Raw genomic sequence first — 19,077 nt, 5'->3', positions numbered from 1 at the left:
GGACCCAAGGTCACTGTGGGGTACAGAGGTGGAAGGTCTGGCTTCTGTAATTGCTTCCCCGCTGAACATGGGCATTGGCAGGTTGATCCATACTCCCAGCCTGTCTCTCTCTTTCTCCAGTGTGGAAGGGCTCTGGGACAGAGCTCCAGGACACATTGGTGGGGTTGTCTGTCCAGGGAAGTCTGGTTGGCATCATGCTAGCATCTGGGACCTGGTGGCTGAAAAGAGAGTTAACATATAAAGCCAAACAAATTGTTGATCAATCATGGACCTAAAGGCTGGAATAGTGCAGATGAAGATTTAGGAGGTCCTCCATTTTGTAGATAGATAGTAGGTATATTTCAGTTAAATTCCAAAGGGCCTGTGGCTATACTAGTTTGTTTTGTTTTGTTTTTTCTTTTTTCCCCTGAGCCTGAAATCTTATATGCTAATGCATCCAAGTTATTGTCTGGGGAGATGATGTCATGGCTGGAAAAAGGACCAGAAAGCTGGATCAGGGAAGAGAGTAGCTCCCCAATATGAGAATGAGAAAGGTATATATATATATATATTGTTGACTGTAAACCCCATCAATTTGATGTGATCAGGGACCCATATTCACCTTAGGAGCCTATGTGACCTCTGCATCCATGTAGGTCTGAGCTCACATTCTGTGGTCATGAGTAGGAACATTCCAAGCTGCCCCAATATCGACCTATCTTCCTCAGGTTCCATCCTTCGGAGAATGGAACGTTCTCTACCATTGTTGATCCAAGTTGAGGGCAACACTCTCTTTTTGTCTTTGTCTGTTTGGGGGAAAAAAGTTTTCATGGAGCAATGAAGCTTTGGTAATTACCAAAAAAAAAAAAATTGACGATGGAGGTATTTGAGGCTTCTACTTATTCAACACAACAGCTTTTCCATGATTTATGTACTTTAGATCATCAAAGCTCTAAGGTACAGAGTTCAAGGTCACCCTTCTAGGGAGGAGACCAGCTAGAAAAATGAAACCTCTACTCTGAAACTTAGATTCGCCACAGTCCTATAGATGTTATTCCCTATTTTGTTTTTTTAGATTCGCCACAGTCCTATAGATGTTATTCCCTATTTTGTTTTTTTAGATTCGCCACAGTCCTATAGATGTTATTCCCTATTTTGTTTTTTTCCTGAATACTCAGGGGTTTTGTTTGTTTTTGTTTTTCTTTATTAAGAAGATTAATGGTTTATAGTCAACAGTAAAATACAGTAGTTTATTTTTCTCTTAATTGGGAGATTGTTTTATAGTCGACAGTAAATACAATAGTTTATACATGCATAACATTTGTCAGTTTTCCATATAACAATACAACCCCTACTAGGTCCTCCTCTGCCATCATGTTCCAGGACCCCAACCTCAACCCCAGAGTCTTTTACTTTGGTGCAATACACCAAGTTCTGCTTTGTGTTTTCTTATTTTTCAACTTATTTTTTCTTTATTTGCCTCCAGGGTTATTGCCAGGGTTTGGTGCCTGCACCACGAATCCACTGCTCCTGGAGACCATTTTTTCCCCTTTTGTTGCCCTTGTTGTTTTATCATTGTTGTGGTTATTATTATTATTGTTGTTGTTGCTGTCATTGGATAGGACAGAGAGAAATTGAGATAGGAGGGAAGACAGAGAGAGGGAGAGAAAGACACCTGCAGAACTGCTTCACCACCTGTGAAGCAACTCCCCTGCAGGTGGGGAGCCGGGGATTCGAACTAGGATCCTTTCAACTTCTTTTTTATTAGTAGTAATTTAATAATGATCAACAAATTTGTGGGATAAGAGGGGTACAATTCATACAATTCCCACCACCAGAGTGCCATATCCCACCCCCTCCATTGGAAGGATCCCTATTCTTTACCCCTCTGGGAGTATGGATCAAAAACCTTTTGGGGGCACAGAAGGTTAGAAGTCTGGCTTCTATAATTGCTTCTCTGCTGGACATGGGTCTTGACAACTTGATCCATAACCCCAGCCTGTCTCTGCTTTTCCCTAGTGTTGTCCCTGTTTCTACAGCTCACAGCCTAAGACTAAAATGTTTTCTTCAGAACCTATTTACTCCATAGGAAGACTTCTTGTTGTTCATTCAAGTAAGAAATCAGACATTTCACATTCATACAAAATGCAGTAATCCCACCAAATAGACCCAAAGTTTCCCAGAAAGCAAGGATTCACACATTGTCTCAGGAGGACAGTGATATATAATTATTAATCAGCAATAGGCCAAGAATTTTAAAGGTGCAGGTAGTTCTATGCACCAATAACTTTCTCTTGAATAGAAATATTTTCCATTTTGCTATAATTTTTTTTAAATAAAAAGCATTGTCAGGGATCAGGCAGTAGTGCAGCAGGTTAAGCACACATGGCACTAAAGCGCAAAGGCCAGCCTAAGGATCCCGGTTTGAGCCCTGGCTCCCCACCTGCAGGGGAGTCGCTTCACAAGCGGTGAAGCAGGTCTGCAGGTGTCTCTCTTTCTCTCCCCCTCTCTGTCTTCTCCTCCTATCTTCATTTCTCTCTGTCCTATCCAACAAAGACGACATCAATAACAGCAATAATAACTACAACAACAATAAAAACAAGGGCAACAAAAAGGAAATAAATAAATATTTTTTAAAATGTTTTTTAAAAAATCGTTGTCATTATAGATAGTGTTTAGGAAGAGAGAACCTGGGTGTGAGCACAGCATTTATCTCCAGCACAATAAAAATTCAAACTGCTACCTGCAGGGGAGTCGCTTCACAGGCGGTGAAGCAGGTCTGCAGGTGTCTATCTTTCTCTCCCCCCTCTCGGTCTTCCCCTCCTCTCTCCGTTTCTCTCTGTCCTATCCAACAACGACGACAATAATTACTACAACAATAAAACAACAAGGGCAACAAAAGGGAATAAATAAATAAAATAAAATATTTTAAAAAAAACTTTAAAAAAAAAATTAAAAAAAATAAATTCAAACTGCTTGCCCCTAACTTATTTTATTTAATGTATGTAAAATAATATATAATGTAAAGATAAATTTATTTCCTATTGTATAATAATTTTTATATAATAATTTTTATTTTAAACTCATACTAAACAAACGTCTTGCATCTGAAAAGAAAGATTTAAAAATCTTTTTTAAAAACATATTTTTAATTTTTTTATCTTTATTTATTTGTTGGCTAGAGATAGTCAGAAATTGAGAGCGAAGGGGGTGATAGAGACAGAGAGACACCTGCAACATTGCTCCATCACTTGTGAAGCTTTCGAAACCCCTGCAGGTGGGGACTGGGGACTCGAATCTACCAGATGTGCCACCACCTGAGCCCCTAAAAAAAATCTATACTACTGCCAATATATATTAGATAAGCCAGCATGCCTCTCTTCCTGAAAAATAACTAAATCTTGTGCTTTGCTTCCACACGCAAAAGGAGCTCATTGCCCTGGGACTGTGCAATTCCATTGGCTCACTCTTCCAGACTTTTTCAATTTCATGTTCTTTGTCTCGAAGTCTTGTCCAGGAAGGAACTGGAGGGAAGACTCAGGTGTGTATACAACAGATCTCTAGGACTGGTGACTTGGTAATTAAACTTTCGTTCATGGATCCCATTCTGAACCCAGAACTGCTCTACCTGAAAATCCATGCCCCGGTGAACTGCATCAGAAAAGTCAGAGAAAGGCATAATTAGTTTAACTGAATCCATAGGAAAGGGTATATTCTCTCTCTAGTCAAATTGGAGGATCATGCAGCACTACCTGCTAGTAGTAAACCTCAATGTCAGACATCAGATGTCATAAAAACCTGAGACTGAGTATGAACAGTTTGCTAGCACTATTTGTTTGTTTAATTTTTATTGATTTATTAGATAGATATAGGGAGAAACTGAGAAGTGAGGGGAGATAGGGAAAGAGACAGAGAGACGCTTGCAGCCCTACTTCACCACTTGTGAAGGCTTTCCCCCTGCTCGTGAGGACTAAGGGCTTGAACCCAGGTCCTTGCACACTGTAATGTGTACGCTTAACCAGGTGTACTACCACCTGGCCCCCAAAGTTAGCACTGTTCAGTAGAACTGTCTGAAAAAAGGAAGAAAAAAAAAGCTCTCTGCAATGATTCAAGCATTCAATATATACATTATTCATATCAGCAGGACTAGCAATATGTAATTTTTGAGCACTTGAAATGTGGCCAGTGCAACAAAGACCTGCACATTTTTTTTTATTATTTATAAAAAGGAAACACTGACAGAAACCATAGGATAAAAGGGGTACAACTCCACACAGTTCCCTCCTCCAGAACTCCATATCCCATCCCCTCCCCTGATAGCTTTCCTATTCTTTATCCTTAAGGGAATATGGACCCAGGGCCATTATGGGGTGCGGAAAGTAGAAGGAAAGAACTGCACTTTAAGTTTAGTTAATTGTATTTTAATCTAAATAACTCCACTCAGATAGTTAACACTTGAAGTCTTCTGACCTTTGTAGGTCTTAGTTCAATGCCAGATAGCTCTTTTCACTATACAGCTCAGTATGTCAGGATAGTTAAACAATTCAGTTTCTGTTCATAAGAGAAATGAAAAATTTCACAGTGGGAAGGAGTTGCAGCTATAGGTAATGGTTTAGATCATTTATTGGGATTCATAGTTTCTTGATCTTCCTATGGGATCATCAAAAGACTAAGACCACCCTGTGCCGTATCTTCCTAAAGTCCCTTCCATGTGTCTTCTGTCTTTCAGCTTGCAGGTTGCTTGGCCTCACTGATGATTCTGCTGGTCATATTAGCCACTGGATTCCTTTTTGAATCATTACCTCAGGTGTGTAACTTGGACTTGGCATGAGGTTCTTCTATATATAGATATCTAATTTAAAAAAAAATTTTTTTTGCTCTTTCATGGGTTTTTTTTTCTTTTCTTTTCTTTTTTATTATTATTGGGGAATTAATGTTTTACATTCAACAGTAAGTACAATAGTCTGTACATGCATAACATTCCCCAGTTTCCCATATAACAATACAACCCCCACTAGGTCCTCTGAATCCTTCTTGGACCTGTATTCTCCCCACCCACCCACCCCAGAGTTTTTTACTTTGGTGCGATATGCCAATTCCATCTCATGTTCTACTTCTGTTTTCTTTTCTGATCTTGTTTTTCAACTTCGGCCTGAGAGTGAGATCATCCCATATTCATCCTTCTGTTTCTGACTTATTTCACTCAACATGGTTTTCAAGGTCCATCCAAGATCGGCTGAAGACGGTGAAGTCACCATTTTTTACAGCTGAGTAGTATTCCATTGTGTATATATACCACAACTTGCTCAGCCACTCATCTGTTGTTGGACACCTGGGTTGCTTCCAGGTTTTGGCTATTACGAATTGTGCTGCCAAGAACATATATGTACACAGATCTTTTTGGATGGGTGTGTTGGGTTCTTTAGGACATATCCCCAGGAGAGGAATTGCAGGATCATAGGGTAGGTCCATTTGTAGCTTTCTGAGAGTTCTCCAGACTGCTCTCCACAGAGGTTGGACCAATTGACATTCCCACCAGCAGTGCAGGAGGGTTCCTTTGACCTCACACCCTCTCCAGCATTTGCTGCTGTTACCTTTTCTGATGTATGACTTTCTCACAGGAGTGAAGTGGTATCTCATTGTTGTCTTTATTTGCATATCTCTGACAATCAGAGACTTGGAGCATTTCTTCATGTGTTTCTTGACCTTTTGGATCTCTTCTGTGGTGAATATTCTGTCCATGTCCTTCCCCCATTTTTGGATGGGGTTATTTGTTGTCTTGTTGTTGAGTTTGGCAAGCTCTTTATATATGTTGGTTATTAATCTCTTGTCTGATGTATGGCATGTAAAGATCTTCTCCCATTCTGTGAGGGGTCTCTTGGTTTAGGTAGTGGTTTCTTTTGCTGTAAATAAACTTTTTAATTTGATGTAGTCCCATAGGTTTTACTTGCCTTAGTCTTCTTTGTAATTGGATTCGTTTCACTGACGATGTCTTTAAAATTTATGCGGAAAAGAGTTCTGCCAATATTTTCTTCTAAGTATCTGATAGTTTGTGGTCTAACCTCCGAGTCCTTGATCCACTTGGAATTTACTTTTGTATTTGGTGAAATACAGTGGTTCAGTTTCATTCTTCTGCATGTTTCAACCCATTGTTTCCAATACCATTTGTTGAAGAGACTCTGCTTTCCCCATTTAATAGTCTGGGCACCTTTGTCAAAGATTAGATGTCCATAGGTGTGTGTTTCATGGGGTTTTATATGATTCTAGTAGAGCTGCGTGAGAAAGGTGAAGTAGGTAGCACCAAAATCTTACTCCACAGTCTACCAGCACCTGCCCACAGAATTTAGAAAGTTATCTCATTATCTCTGGATCTCAGCTTCCTTAACTGCAAAGTGGGGATTTTAACTGGCTAATCTCCAATGTCTATTCTTCATTGATTTTCTTTTGCTTATTTATTTATTTACTTATTTGAAAGACAGGAGAAGAGAGAGAAAGAACCAGACATCACTTTGGTACATGTGCTGTCAGGGATTGAACTTTGGACCTCATGCCTGAGGGTCTAATGCTTTATCCACTGTGTCACCTTCTGGACCATTTCATTGATTGTCTATAAGTTTAGACTTTCATTTTTAAAAAAAAAAATCTAAGATGGCTTGCATTTATACGACATTTTACTAATCCACTTAACCCTGTACAGATCAGGAACCATGGAAGTATAAAATAAAAATCAGGGAGTCAGGCAGTAGCATAGTGGGTTAAGCGCACTTGGCACAAAGTGCAAGGACTGGGTTAAGGATCCCGGTTCGAGCCCCCAGCTCCCCACCTACAGGGGAGTCGCTTCACAGGCAGTGAAGCAGGTCTACAGCTGTCTCTCTTTCTCTCCCCCTTTCTGTCTTCCCCTCCTCTCTCCATTTCTCTCTGTCCTATCCAACAACAACATCAGTAACAACAACAATAATAACTACAACAACAATAAAAAACAACAAGGGCAACAAAAGGGAAAATAAATAAATATAAAAAATTAATAAGAAGAAAATAAAAATCATAAATTGGGAAAGAGAGTGTCTTGCAGACATCGGAGATGAGAGGTTTTGCCTGTTTGTCAACAACTGTACTATAAACCATTCATCTATATTACACTTTATTGGGGGGGATCACAATATAGAAAGGCCATTGGAGGGGCCAGGCTGTGGAACACCTTGTTGAAGGTACACAATACCATGCACAAGACTGAGGTTTAAGCTCCCAGTCTCCACCTGCAGGGGGGAAGCTTCAAGGGTGGTGAAGTAGTGCTGCAGGTGTATCTCTGCCTCTGTCCCTTTCTAGCTCTCTTTTCTCTCTCAATTTCTTTCTCTATCCTAAATAAATAAATAATTTAAAATAAACATAAAAAAGAAAAGGCTCTGGGTGAAAGAAATAATCCCTCAAATACCAAATTTAATTCTGAACTTCTTGACCACCATGTAAGTCTGCTACTAGGATATTAGTCTCTTATTTTCCAAGGCCCATTTTAGCCAACCAAGTCCTGAAAATCCAGGTATTCCTGGCTCCAAATGTACCATCATGTTGCATAGGAACTGAGTAGGGAGAACATGCAGGGAGAGCAGAAAGAGGACAGTGAGGACAGGGAAACAAAGGACTCTTTGGATACCAGGAAAGAGAGATGTGCTGTGTTTCAGGCTGTGCTGTCGGCTATAGTGATCGTCAACCTGAAAGGAATGTTTATGCAATTCTCAGATCTCCCCTTCTTCTGGAGAACCAGCAAAATAGAGCTGGTAAGTAGCAATGATGATCATAAGGGGACTAAGTCAGAGTAACAAGTGAATTTATGCTGATAAAAATATGAGAGATATAGGTTTAATGCAGTATTTAAACAAATGTGATTGTGTCCTTCTGGACAAGATGGATGGAACTGGAGATGATTACACTTAGGTAAATAAGGAAGTGAAAAACATCTACCAAAATGGCCTTGCTCGTATATGGTATATAGGGAATTGAAACGCATGAATTTACCAAAAAAAAAAAAAAATGTTTCCAAGACATTATGAGAACTATGGTGGTTGTCAATGGGAGTTGGGACATAGAACTTTGTTGGTGGGTGCGATGTGGAACTCTACCCCTATAATCTTATAATCTTGTAAACTGTTATTAAATCACTAATATAAAATAGAAAGAAAGAAAGAATTACAGTTAGTTGTCATATGCAGCATCCAGTTAGACCAGGTAAACGTTGGTGTGTGTGTGTGTGTGTGTGTGTGTGTGTGTGTGTGTGTGTGTGTGTGTGTGTAGGTGTGTGTATTTGAGCCTCAGACAGGAGAGTCTCTTTGCATAACCATTAAGCTATCTACCTCTTTGGCAGCTTTTAACAGCATACTATCTAAATCTTTCTGTCTTTGTTTAGACCATCTGGCTTACCACCTTTGTTTCCTCCTTGTTCCTGGGATTGGACTATGGCCTGATTACTGCTGTGATCATTGCGCTACTGACTGTGATTTATAGAACACAGAGGTGAGGATGCGGGTTGAAATGGCTGTGAGGGTCTGGCCTGTGGTTGCAGCAGAGACTTTAATTTATTTATTTTTCTAGTTCATTTTTTTCTTTATTGGGGATTAATGTTTTACAGTCAACAATAAATAAAATAGTTTGTACATGCATAACATTTCCCAGTTTTCCACATAACAATACAATCCCACTAGGTCCTCTGCCATCCTGTTCCAGGTCCTGAACCCTCCCCCCAACCCACCCCAGAGTCTTTTACTTTGGTAGACTTTAAATGTACACTAAAGGCACCAGGTGACAGCATGACTGGTTCAGCCCACAATTTACTATACGTAAGGACTCAAGTTCAAGCCCCTGCTCCCCACCTGCAGGGGAAAACTTCATAAGTGGTGAAACAGTGCTACAAGGGTCTCTCTTTACCTCTCCCTCTCTAGCTCTCCCTCCCCTCTCAATTCTATCTCATCAAATAAAAGAAAGGACAGAATGACTGCTGAGTGTGGTGCATTCCTCACTGAGGCACCGAGCTCCAGGGATAACCCTGTTGACAATAAAAATATATCACTTTAAAAAAACAATAAGGGGGCTGGACGGTAGCACAGTGAGTTATGTGCAGATGGTGTAAAGCACAAGGACCAGCGTAAGGATCCCAGTTCGAGACCTCAGCTCCCCACCTGCAGGGGAGTCGCTTCACAAGAGGTGAAGCAGGTCTGCAGGTGTCTATCTTTCTCTCCCTTCTCTCTGTCTCCCCCTCCTCTCTCGATTTCTCTTTTTCCTATCCAACAATGAGAACAATAATAACAGCAACAACAACAATAAACAACAAGGGCAACAAAATGGAAAAAAATACCCTCCAGGAGCAGTGGATTCGTAGTGCAGGCACCAAGCCACAGTGATAACCCCGGTGGCCAAATAAATAAATTTCGGGGTGTCTCTCTCCTTCTCCGGCAGGGTGTCCTCCAGGGGAAAGGTAACGGGCTGGTTCTTTCTCGCTCACGACAGGGGTGACACGAAGTAAAAGACACCAGGGGACTCTTAGAGTGAATCTAGAATCTGAGTCCTTGAGTCCCAGAATCCTAGAGTCCGTTTATTGGCAAAGTGGACATGAGTTAAATAGAAAAGCAATGGAGGTAATTATTGTTGCAATATGACAGAAATTACAGGTTTCTTAACAGTCAGCATGCCCCTAAGGTAGGGGGTTGGTATGACAGGAATTGATGAGATACAAGACAGTTATTTTCCATAACACAAGCAACTTAATTATCCAAAGGTATTTGAGAGAAGCATAGGGGTTAAACCCGTAGGGTGAGACAGAGAGAAGATGGATATCAAAAGGCCATATAGTTTGGAATTTCTCTTGTCTGGGCTCTGAGGTGTGTGATGAAGTGTGTGATAAGGTGTGTTCTTCTGTGATCAGAAGGTGACTTTGAATAAGTGAATCTGCGGCCATGTGGCCTGCAGTTAATGGAGGGAAGTACTGGGGTATCTGTGGGCCTGAGAGTCAAGAAGGAAAGAACCAAGTCTGAGTTTCCCCCCTTATGCTCACCTCGGTTGAGAGAGACTTACCAAGAGGTTATCTTCTCAGACCTCCATCCAAAGATGGGGGTGGTTCTCCCTAAGCTCTATCAGGCTCACACATGTTCCCAACAAATAAATAATAAGAAGAAATGCATAGTGAAGCTTAAAATGGCAAAAGTGGAACGTTTTCTGTCAGTGTGGAAATAGCAGAAGACTCACAGGACTACTTGACTACACAAATAGAAGCCAAATAAGTTCAGCATAGTCTTGCCAGATGCTCTGCTGGTTAGTCTATACTTCCATTGATGAGTTTATTAATTAGAGTCTATTTGTCATCATTATCCTGCCACTTGATCCCCTATCAGTGTACAGACTTACCCTCTTCTAAATGAGCAGTGAACTCTCCTCATTTACTTGGGTGGCTGATGTTGACATGGGTTTTGATTGCAGGGAGATGGACCATATGCTGGCCATCAAATGTCCCTTCCTCCACCATGAACCATTATTGTTTATAATCTTTTTCCTCTTGGAGAAAACTTAGGATTGGGGAAGGTATAAAAATCACCTTTAAAAATTAAGTTGGGTGTAGGGTAGTGGGGCAGTAACTTACTGGGTACTGCACATACCTTGCCATGCATGCAATCCAGATTCATGCCGCAGCACTATATAGAAAGGCCGAGATCTCCCGGACCTTGTGTGTAAAGTACTCCCTACTTGAGTAAAACAGTGACTGAGGATCAGTGACATCACACATTCACAAAACCTCAGTTCCCCTCACCACCACCAAAATAAAATAAGGCCAGGGAGGTCATTCAGTACCAAAGCATCTGCCTTGCATGCATCGGGCACGTATTGGTAATTTTGCTGGATATTTGTATTTCAGAGATTGGGAGATGAGCACTGAGAATACTTGCTTATTTTCACCTAGCACAATTTACAGAGATGGCTAGTGGCTTGTCAACTTTGGTTTGGTATCCAAACACCAGATCTTCTCATACACAATGATGAAGGTATAATCAATGTATTCAGCAGTTTTTGAATGTCTCCCCTATAGAGACATGTGGGGGCTCTAAATGTGACAGAGATTCTGTCCCCAAAGAACTCACAGTTCAGTCAATGTAAGAAATCATATTATAGTAAGTATAATTTTCATCAAATACATACTTTAAGGGTTTACAATATCCTTAAGAGGTTTCTAAACTTTAAGGGTATTGCTATCATTAAGACTTGGTCCTGGGGACCGGGCAGTGGCACACCAGGTTGAATGTACACATTACCAAGTGGAGGGACCCAAGTAGAGCCCCTGATCCTCATCTGCAGGGTGGGATGACAAGCGGTGAAACAAGTCTGCAGGTGTCTTTTTCTCTCCTCCTCCTCTCTGTCTCCTCCTCTTCTCTCAATTTCTCCCTGTCCTATCTAATAAAATGGAAAGAAAAAAATTGGCTGCCAGGAGTGGTGAACTTGTAGTGTTAGTACCATTAACCCTGAAAGAGGATCCTAATTATAAAAAAGTAATGGTGGCACTATTTATAATTATTTATGTGTAAAAAAAAAAAAAACATGCTTTATGCCATCTTATTTCATTCTTGCAAACCTGTCACTTCTAGCATTCGTGTTTCATGGATGTGCACACTGAAATTAGATTTACTTCCCCAAGATCACACAGTGATTGATGAAGTTGTGGCTCAAGTGTGGATTTATGTGAACCCCAAAGTTGACTTTCAATGATTACTTTATTATCTTGAGGGAATTATAGTTATCAGTGCTTCAGTAGTTATAAGCAAGTTACAATGTGATAATAAAAAGGGATGCCAAAATAAAATCCCCTGAGAGTATCTAGAAAGAGACTTTCTCCTGTTATCATTAAGGAAGGAGTGTCACTGGAAGATTAAACAGTAGGTTTATGTGGTCCGGGAGGTGGCACAGTGATAAAGCTTTGGACTCTCAAGCATGAGGTCCTGAGTTTGATCCGCAGCAGCAAATGTACCAGAGTGATGTCTGGCTCTTTCTCTCTCCTCCTGTCTTTCTGATTAATAAATAAATAAATAAATAAAATCTTTAAAAAAATAGGTTTATGCTGGAAGCAGTGATATTTGGAACTGATGAATATGGTTGATGAATATGGTTCCAGAGCACTTCAGGATAACCCTTTTCTTATCCGTTTGTTGAAGTTATTATCACTGCAGACCCTGACTCACTCAGCAAGATTTCACCTTCCCCCTATGCAACCAGAATTGCACTCTGGCCTTCCTCCCACACCTTACATGCCTCCCTGGTATTTGTGTACTTGTGAAATCTAGGTGTTCAACTCTTCTACTTCCCCCAAACTCTAGTCTGAAACAGATGCACAGCATTTTGAGTTTCTCATAACTGATCACTCACTTAACAACTTTGAATGTTATCTACATTATCAATCATAATGCTGTATTTGCCCAGAGATGTCGCTAGACTGCACTTCTTGATTACCTCTGCAAAACTCTCTGACCTTTGAACAAATCGCCTAGCCCCACTGAGCCTCACTTTTTTAAAAGCATTTTTTAAATTTATTTATTTTTAATGAGTGAGAGATACAGAGAGAAAGATACAGAGAGACCAGAGCACTGTTCAGCTCTGGTTTATGGTGGTGCTGGAGATTGAACCTGGGACCTCAGAGTCTTAGGCATGAAAGTCTTTTGCATAACCATTCTCTATCCCCAAACCTGGGCTTCACTTAGTGGTCCACACAGTGGCAGGGATAATATAATATAATCCAGTAAGATCTCTCTTTGTATCTCTGTCTCAATGGAAAAGCGGCCTGCCTGAAACAGGGAACTCAACATCTCTGCGATTCCAGCTCCACACACAAACACAGAGTCAATCATATCATCATTACAGAATCTAATTTGAATCATCTTAACCTATATAGAAAGGAACTGGACCTCTCAAAAACATTTATACTCTGTTCAAAACAAACTTAGGGAAAGGTCTATGTTAATTTAGAGTTCTATTTGCTTTTATTTATTTATTCTTTTTTTTTTTTTTTTTTTACCAGAGCACTGCTCAGCTCTGGTTTGTAGTGGTGTGGGGAATTGAACCTAGGATTTTGGAGCCTCAGGCATCAGAATCTCTTTGCATGATCATTATGCTATCTACCCCCATCCCTTGTTCTATTTGCTCTCCACACCTTTTATATGATTAACCCCTTCCTAACATGAAGCAGACTCTTATTCTAAATGCAAAGAAAAAATCTCTCCCATGGTAGAGTGAAAGTCTAAAGATAGTTCTATCTAGTGAGTGACATGAGAATTTAAGTTACGTGTGCTCCTGGTGTGATTTGAATTCTGCAAACCTCAATTTTGCCCCCATCTGTAAATACCTAAGTCACTTGTCCTGACCAGACTTTTTGTGTACAGCTTGGTGTATATGGTATGTGTGTGTTTGTGTGTACGTGTTGCATACAAGTTGGTGTTGGTATGTGAAAGAAGCATGCAGTGTGAAGTATAAGTTTCTTGTTTCTCTGTTGTCTGTGAAGGAAAACTATGTTGTGTGAGATGTGTGGGGTGTGGTATGCTTGGGATAGCACAGCGAATGAGATACTCTTGGAGGATCAAGCCTGCCTGAGTTCTCAAGTAAAGACATTCACAGTGTATAGCTAAATTAAAAATTCCTGCTCCAGTCAATACAATGACATTTTAATATATTCTCTCTTATCTTTAGTCCGAGCTACAAAGTTCTTGGGCAGCTTCCTGAAACGGATGTATATATTGATACAGATGCGTATGAGGAGGTAAGACCTTTTTCTTTCATCTTAAATGATTTAAGCATGTGATGTGATTAGTTAGCCTAGCACAAAAGTGGGTGTCAGAGGGAGGGAACTGCATTCAATTTACAGTCTACATTATACATTCATTACTCAATCTCTAACAATTTCGACTTCTTTAATGAGGACTATTATGAATATTCTTGGAACTAAACCACTTGTCTACAAAATACTAAGAAAGCCATATGTCTACAGAAAAAAACAGACTTTTGAGGGAGTTGGGCAGTAGCGCAGTGGGTTAAGCACACATGACACAAAGCGCAAGGACCAGCAGAAGGATCCCGGTTCGAGCCCTGGCTCCCCACCTGCAGGGGAGTCGCTTCACAAGCGATGAAGCAGGTCTGCAGGTGTCTATCTTTCTCTCCCCCTCTCTGTCTTCCCCTCCTCTCTCCATTTCTCTCTGTTCTATCCAACAATATCAATAACAACAACAACAATAACTACAACAATAAAACAAGGGCAACAAAAGGGAATAGATAAATATAAAAAAAGAAAAAGAAAAAATATTTTTAAAAAACTTTTGAGGAGAGTTATATGTACCTGATTTTCTTCTAATGAATTTAAACTTAAAATATAAAATTTATTCATACAAAACATAGGTGACAGGACAATGATTTATCCCACTTCATTTTTAATAATAAGAATTTCCTTGATTTTTTAATGTTCTTTTGTCATGTGAAATCTCAAAGACTTCTACAAAAACCTTTTAGTTTTGTTTGTTTGCTTTGTTTTATGCTTGAGAAAAAAATTCACAGACTCACTATAATGTACTAGGATATGAAACTAGCATTAGGATTGTTGTTTTTTCCTCCTTCTAAAGAATTATGTGCTAGCTTACTCATTTGCAAACTGCATCCTAGAGTTTTAATAGACTTCTTAATAAAATAGTCAATCTCACTTGGATTCAGTTAAGTTCCTCCCTATATTAGATGAGTCAACCAGTATAAACTTCTGTTCATTTCACTTGCCTGCTTCTCATAGTCATAATCTGCTTCTCATAGACTTTCCACTCCTATCCATTTCTTCTTGTCCTTTCATTGTCTTCTTTGTGTTCATGGTATAAAAGGAAACAAGTACTTTCAAAAGAAAGTGGGTGGCTTGTGGCACACCTGGCTGAGCGCGTATATCACCATATGCAAGGACCTAGGTTCCAACTCTGTTCCCTTCTACAAGGGGGAAGCTTCAGAAGTCGTGAAGCAGTGTTGCAGGTGTCTCTCTTTCTCACTCCCTATTTCTATCTCCTCTCTCAATTTCTATCTGTCCTATCAAATCCAAGCAAATAAATAAAATAAAAATTTTACATGACCACTGGGAACATTTTTATTTGTTTATTTGTTTACTAGGTAGAACAGAGATATTTAGAGGGCAAGGGGAAATGGAGGAGAGAGACAGAGAGACTCCTGCAGCACTGCTTCATCTTTTGTGAAGCTTCTCCCTGCAGGTGGGGAGCAGGGGCTCAAACCCAGGTCCTTGCACGTGGTAATAAGTGCCTCAACCAGGTGTGCCACCACACAACCGTCTAAAAATACTTTTTTAAAAAAGAAAAGGGAAATTATGTGACTCAAGAGTTACTCACAGGCTAGGATGGATGCTTTGCCATGTGCACAGCCAGGTTTGAACCCTAGCACTGCATAGGATTACTCTGATACTGTAGTATTTCTCTGTCACTCTCTGTTTCTGTCTCTTTTTAAATATATTTTTATCTATTTTTATTTTATGTAGAGACTGAAGCTGAGAGAGAAGGGAAAGAGAGTGAGAGAGAGAAACACCTGCAACACTGCTTCACCATTTATGAAACTTCCCTTCCTGCAAGTGGGGACTGAGGTCTTGACCCTGAGTCCTCATGCACTGTAATGTGTGCACTCAACCAGGGGTGGTACCAGCTGGTCCTTTCTGTCTCTCTCTACATATGTTTATATGTGAAAAAGTTGGCCCTGGACCTGTGAAATCACATGCACAAAACCCAGCTTCTCAAAACAGGAAAATATGGATAGATAGGTAAATAGATGATAGATAGATAGATAGATCAATAGATAGAAAATTATGTACATCTGAAACTAATGTTAGGTTAATTATAGCTCAGTCTTTTAGAAAGTAAAAAAAAAAAAAGGAGTTTAGTGGTTGTGCATCTTATAAAGGGCATGCATTGCAATGTTCAATGACCCAGGTTCAAGCCCTTGGCACCCACCTGAAGAGGGAAAGCTTCAGGAGTGGTGAAACAATGCTGCAGCTGTCTCTCTTTCTCCCACCCTCCCCTACTGATTTCTCTCTCTGTCTATCCAACAAATTAAATAAAATAAAAGGTAAAAATAAACATGTGTATTTTGTTGCCCTTGCTGGTTTTTTTTATCATTATTGTGGCTATTATTGTCGTCGTTGTTGGATTCGACAGAGAGAAGTGGAGAGAGGAGGGTAAGACAGAGAGAGAGAGAAAGATAGACACCTTCAGACCTGCTGCACCACCTTTGAAGCGACTCCCCTGCAGGTGGGGAGCCGGGGGCTGGAACCGGGATCCTTAAGCTGGTTTTTGTGCTTTGTACCATGTGCGCTTAACCCACTGCACTACCACCCGACTCCCACAAACAAGTATATTTTAAAGGCTTTTGTTCTCATTGATCCTTCCTATAGAACACTAAGCTTGAATAGCATGACATTATTTTATGTAAACTTAATAGGATGGGGCCAGTGGATTTGCTCTCTTGATGCCAAGTGTGCTTAACCAGCTGCCGTTACTGCTGACTCCCGAATTTACTCACTTGGATATTGAGCTGTTCTGCCATGTGCACGCTCCAGAGCCCAGCTTCCAGCATTGAAGGAAGCTTCAGTGCAGTGATCTCTGGCATTCTCTCTCTGTTTCTGCCTCCCTGTGTCTATCTTTAAAATAAAATAAAATAAGGCCAGGTGGTAGCGCACCTGGTTGAGCACACATGTTACAATGCACAAGGACCCAGGTTCGATCCCCTGGTCCCCACCTGCAGATGGAAGCTTCATGAGTGGTGAAGCAATATTGCAGGTGTCTCTCTGACTTTTCCTCTATCACTTCCTTCCCTCTTAATTTCCAGTTGTTTCTATCCAATAAATAAAGATAATTAAAATAATAATAATAAAGTAGACCACTTGTGAAGCAACTCCCCTGCAGGTGGGGAGCCGGGGGCTCAAACTGGGATCCTTATGTTGGTCCTTGCACTTTGCGCCACGTACGCTTAATCTGTCCTGCTACCACCTAACTCCCGCCAGAGGAGACCACCTGGGACTGAAACAAGGCAGGACTAGAACGACTACAGGAACCCACCAAATCACCGGTGAGTGCAAACACAAGTGGCTGGTGACAGAGAGGAGCCTAGGGAGAGACTAAATGACTGGTAACAGTCCGGCGGTTTACCAGTTGAGACACCACCTCCAGTCTGTTCCACCAACAAGGGGACAGCTGAAGGGAGGAGAGGACCCCCCCAGAGACTCACCAAGTGCAACTCTGAGTCTCCATTGCTACTGCACTCAGAATCTGGAGCAGTGGGAGGGAGGGACACCTGAGGACAGAGATCTAATCAGGAAACTCAGGAGAAGACCTATACCTCGGTGGCATAGCTGTGGGGCTATGAATGTCTCTTTGCATAACCACTGGACTATCTCTGCCACACCCTGCCACACATCTCTTGGTCAGGAGTCAGTGATAAAGCTAAGAATTTGCCTACTTATAGTTGAGAAGCCCTTAGGCTCCCATAGCCTACAGAGAAGAAGAAGAAGAAGAAAAAAAAAGAGGCTTTTAAATCACTGAGCTCCAAATCAGGGATTAAAAGACTATTGAAACAACTGTTAACTTCCATCACTGTGAACCCTTTAATTACCTTACTTAGACACAAGTCAATCCAGGAAATAGTGTTCATTAATTTGAAAAGTACTAAGAGAGGTAACTCATAACATAATATATAAAATGGGTAAATCAACAAGAAGAAACATTGGAGAAACTAACCAGGACAAAGTACCAGCTAAAAGCCCCCCAAAGGGTGAAGAACAAAATAACGAGTTCAGCATCCAAACATTAGCTAAGGAAATAATCACAGGAGTGAGTAAAGAGTTTGAAAGAATTGTAGTCAGAAATACAGGAACAACAAATGAGACTATGGAAGAAAACATTATCTCAAGGTTATTAGAGAGCTGAAAGCTGAAATAGCTGAGCGAAGAACACAACTAGCTGAACAAGCTAAAACAGTATCAGAACAGGGAAACAAAATAGATGAACTGCAGAAAACAGTAGAGGGCAAAGAGAATAGAATCAATGAGGCTAAAGACAGAATTAGCAAGATTGAGGACGAATTAGATACAACTAAAAAAGAAGTAAGATATCTCAAAAAAGAGATTAAGAGATGCTGAAAAGAACAACAGAGACCTATGGGATGACTTCAAAAGAAACAATATACGCATTATTGGCTTACCAGAGGAAGAAAGAGAGGGAGAGGAAGAAAGCATTCTTCAGGCCATAATAGCTGAAAACTTCTCTAGTCTAGACAACATCAAAGACATAAAGATTCAAGAAGCCCAGAGGGTCCCAAACAGAATTAACCCAGACTTAAAGACACCAAGACACATCATTTTTAGAATGGAAAGGAATAAGGATAAAGAAAGGATCCTGAAGGCTGCAAGAGAAAAACAAAGACTCACCTACAGAGGAAAACCCATAAGATTAGCAGCAGACTTCTCCACACAAACACTACAGGCCAGAAGAGAATGGCAAGATATCTATCGAGTTCTCAATGAGAAAGGCTTTCAACCAAGAATACTGTATCCTGCTAAACTGTCATTCAGACGAGAAGGAGGCATCAAAACTTTCTCAGACAAGCAACAGTTGAAGGAATCAGCTATCACCAAGCCTGCCCTGAAAGAAGTTCTGAAAGCTCTTCTATAAACAGTTAGACCATCATAAATAGGACATATATCAGAATACTCTAAAACTCTACAAGAATGGCGTTAAAATATCTTCAATCTTTGATATCAATAAATGTCAATGGCCTGAATTCACCTATTAAAAGACACAGAGTAGGAAGATGAATCAGAAAATACAACCCAACAATATGCTGTCTACAGGAAACCCACCTAACTCAATAAGACAAACACAGACTTAAAGTGAAAGGATGGAAAACTATTATACAAGCCAATGGCCCACAAAAAAGGGCAGGAACAGCTATTTTCATATCTCACATGATAGACTTTAAAATAAATAAGGTTCAGGTGGCACAAAACACAAGGACCGGCTTAAGGATCCTGGTTCGAGCCCCCAGCTCCCCACC

At 40.4% G+C, this 19,077-nt stretch overlaps 1 protein-coding gene across 1 annotated transcript in view; it reads left to right on the top strand.

The window, feature by feature from the left end:
- Positions 1-19,077, top strand: part of SLC26A5 (solute carrier family 26 member 5) — a 63,558-nt gene that overhangs the window by 25,404 nt on the left and 19,077 nt on the right. Inside the window, exons 9-13 of the mRNA XM_060195710.1 lie at positions 3,407-3,520; positions 4,709-4,786; positions 7,659-7,754; positions 8,381-8,487; positions 13,690-13,759. Coding sequence (XP_060051693.1) covers positions 3,407-3,520; positions 4,709-4,786; positions 7,659-7,754; positions 8,381-8,487; positions 13,690-13,759 — 465 coding nt within the window. The remainder of the gene's footprint in view (positions 1-3,406; positions 3,521-4,708; positions 4,787-7,658; positions 7,755-8,380; positions 8,488-13,689; positions 13,760-19,077) is intronic.

The sequence above is a fragment of the Erinaceus europaeus genome, chromosome 8 (genome assembly GCF_950295315.1).
Source record: "Erinaceus europaeus chromosome 8, mEriEur2.1, whole genome shotgun sequence".
Taxonomy (NCBI): Eukaryota; Metazoa; Chordata; class Mammalia; order Eulipotyphla; family Erinaceidae; genus Erinaceus; species Erinaceus europaeus.
The sequence above is the reverse complement of the archived record's forward strand: the minus strand, read 5'-3'. Positions and strand labels throughout refer to the sequence as shown.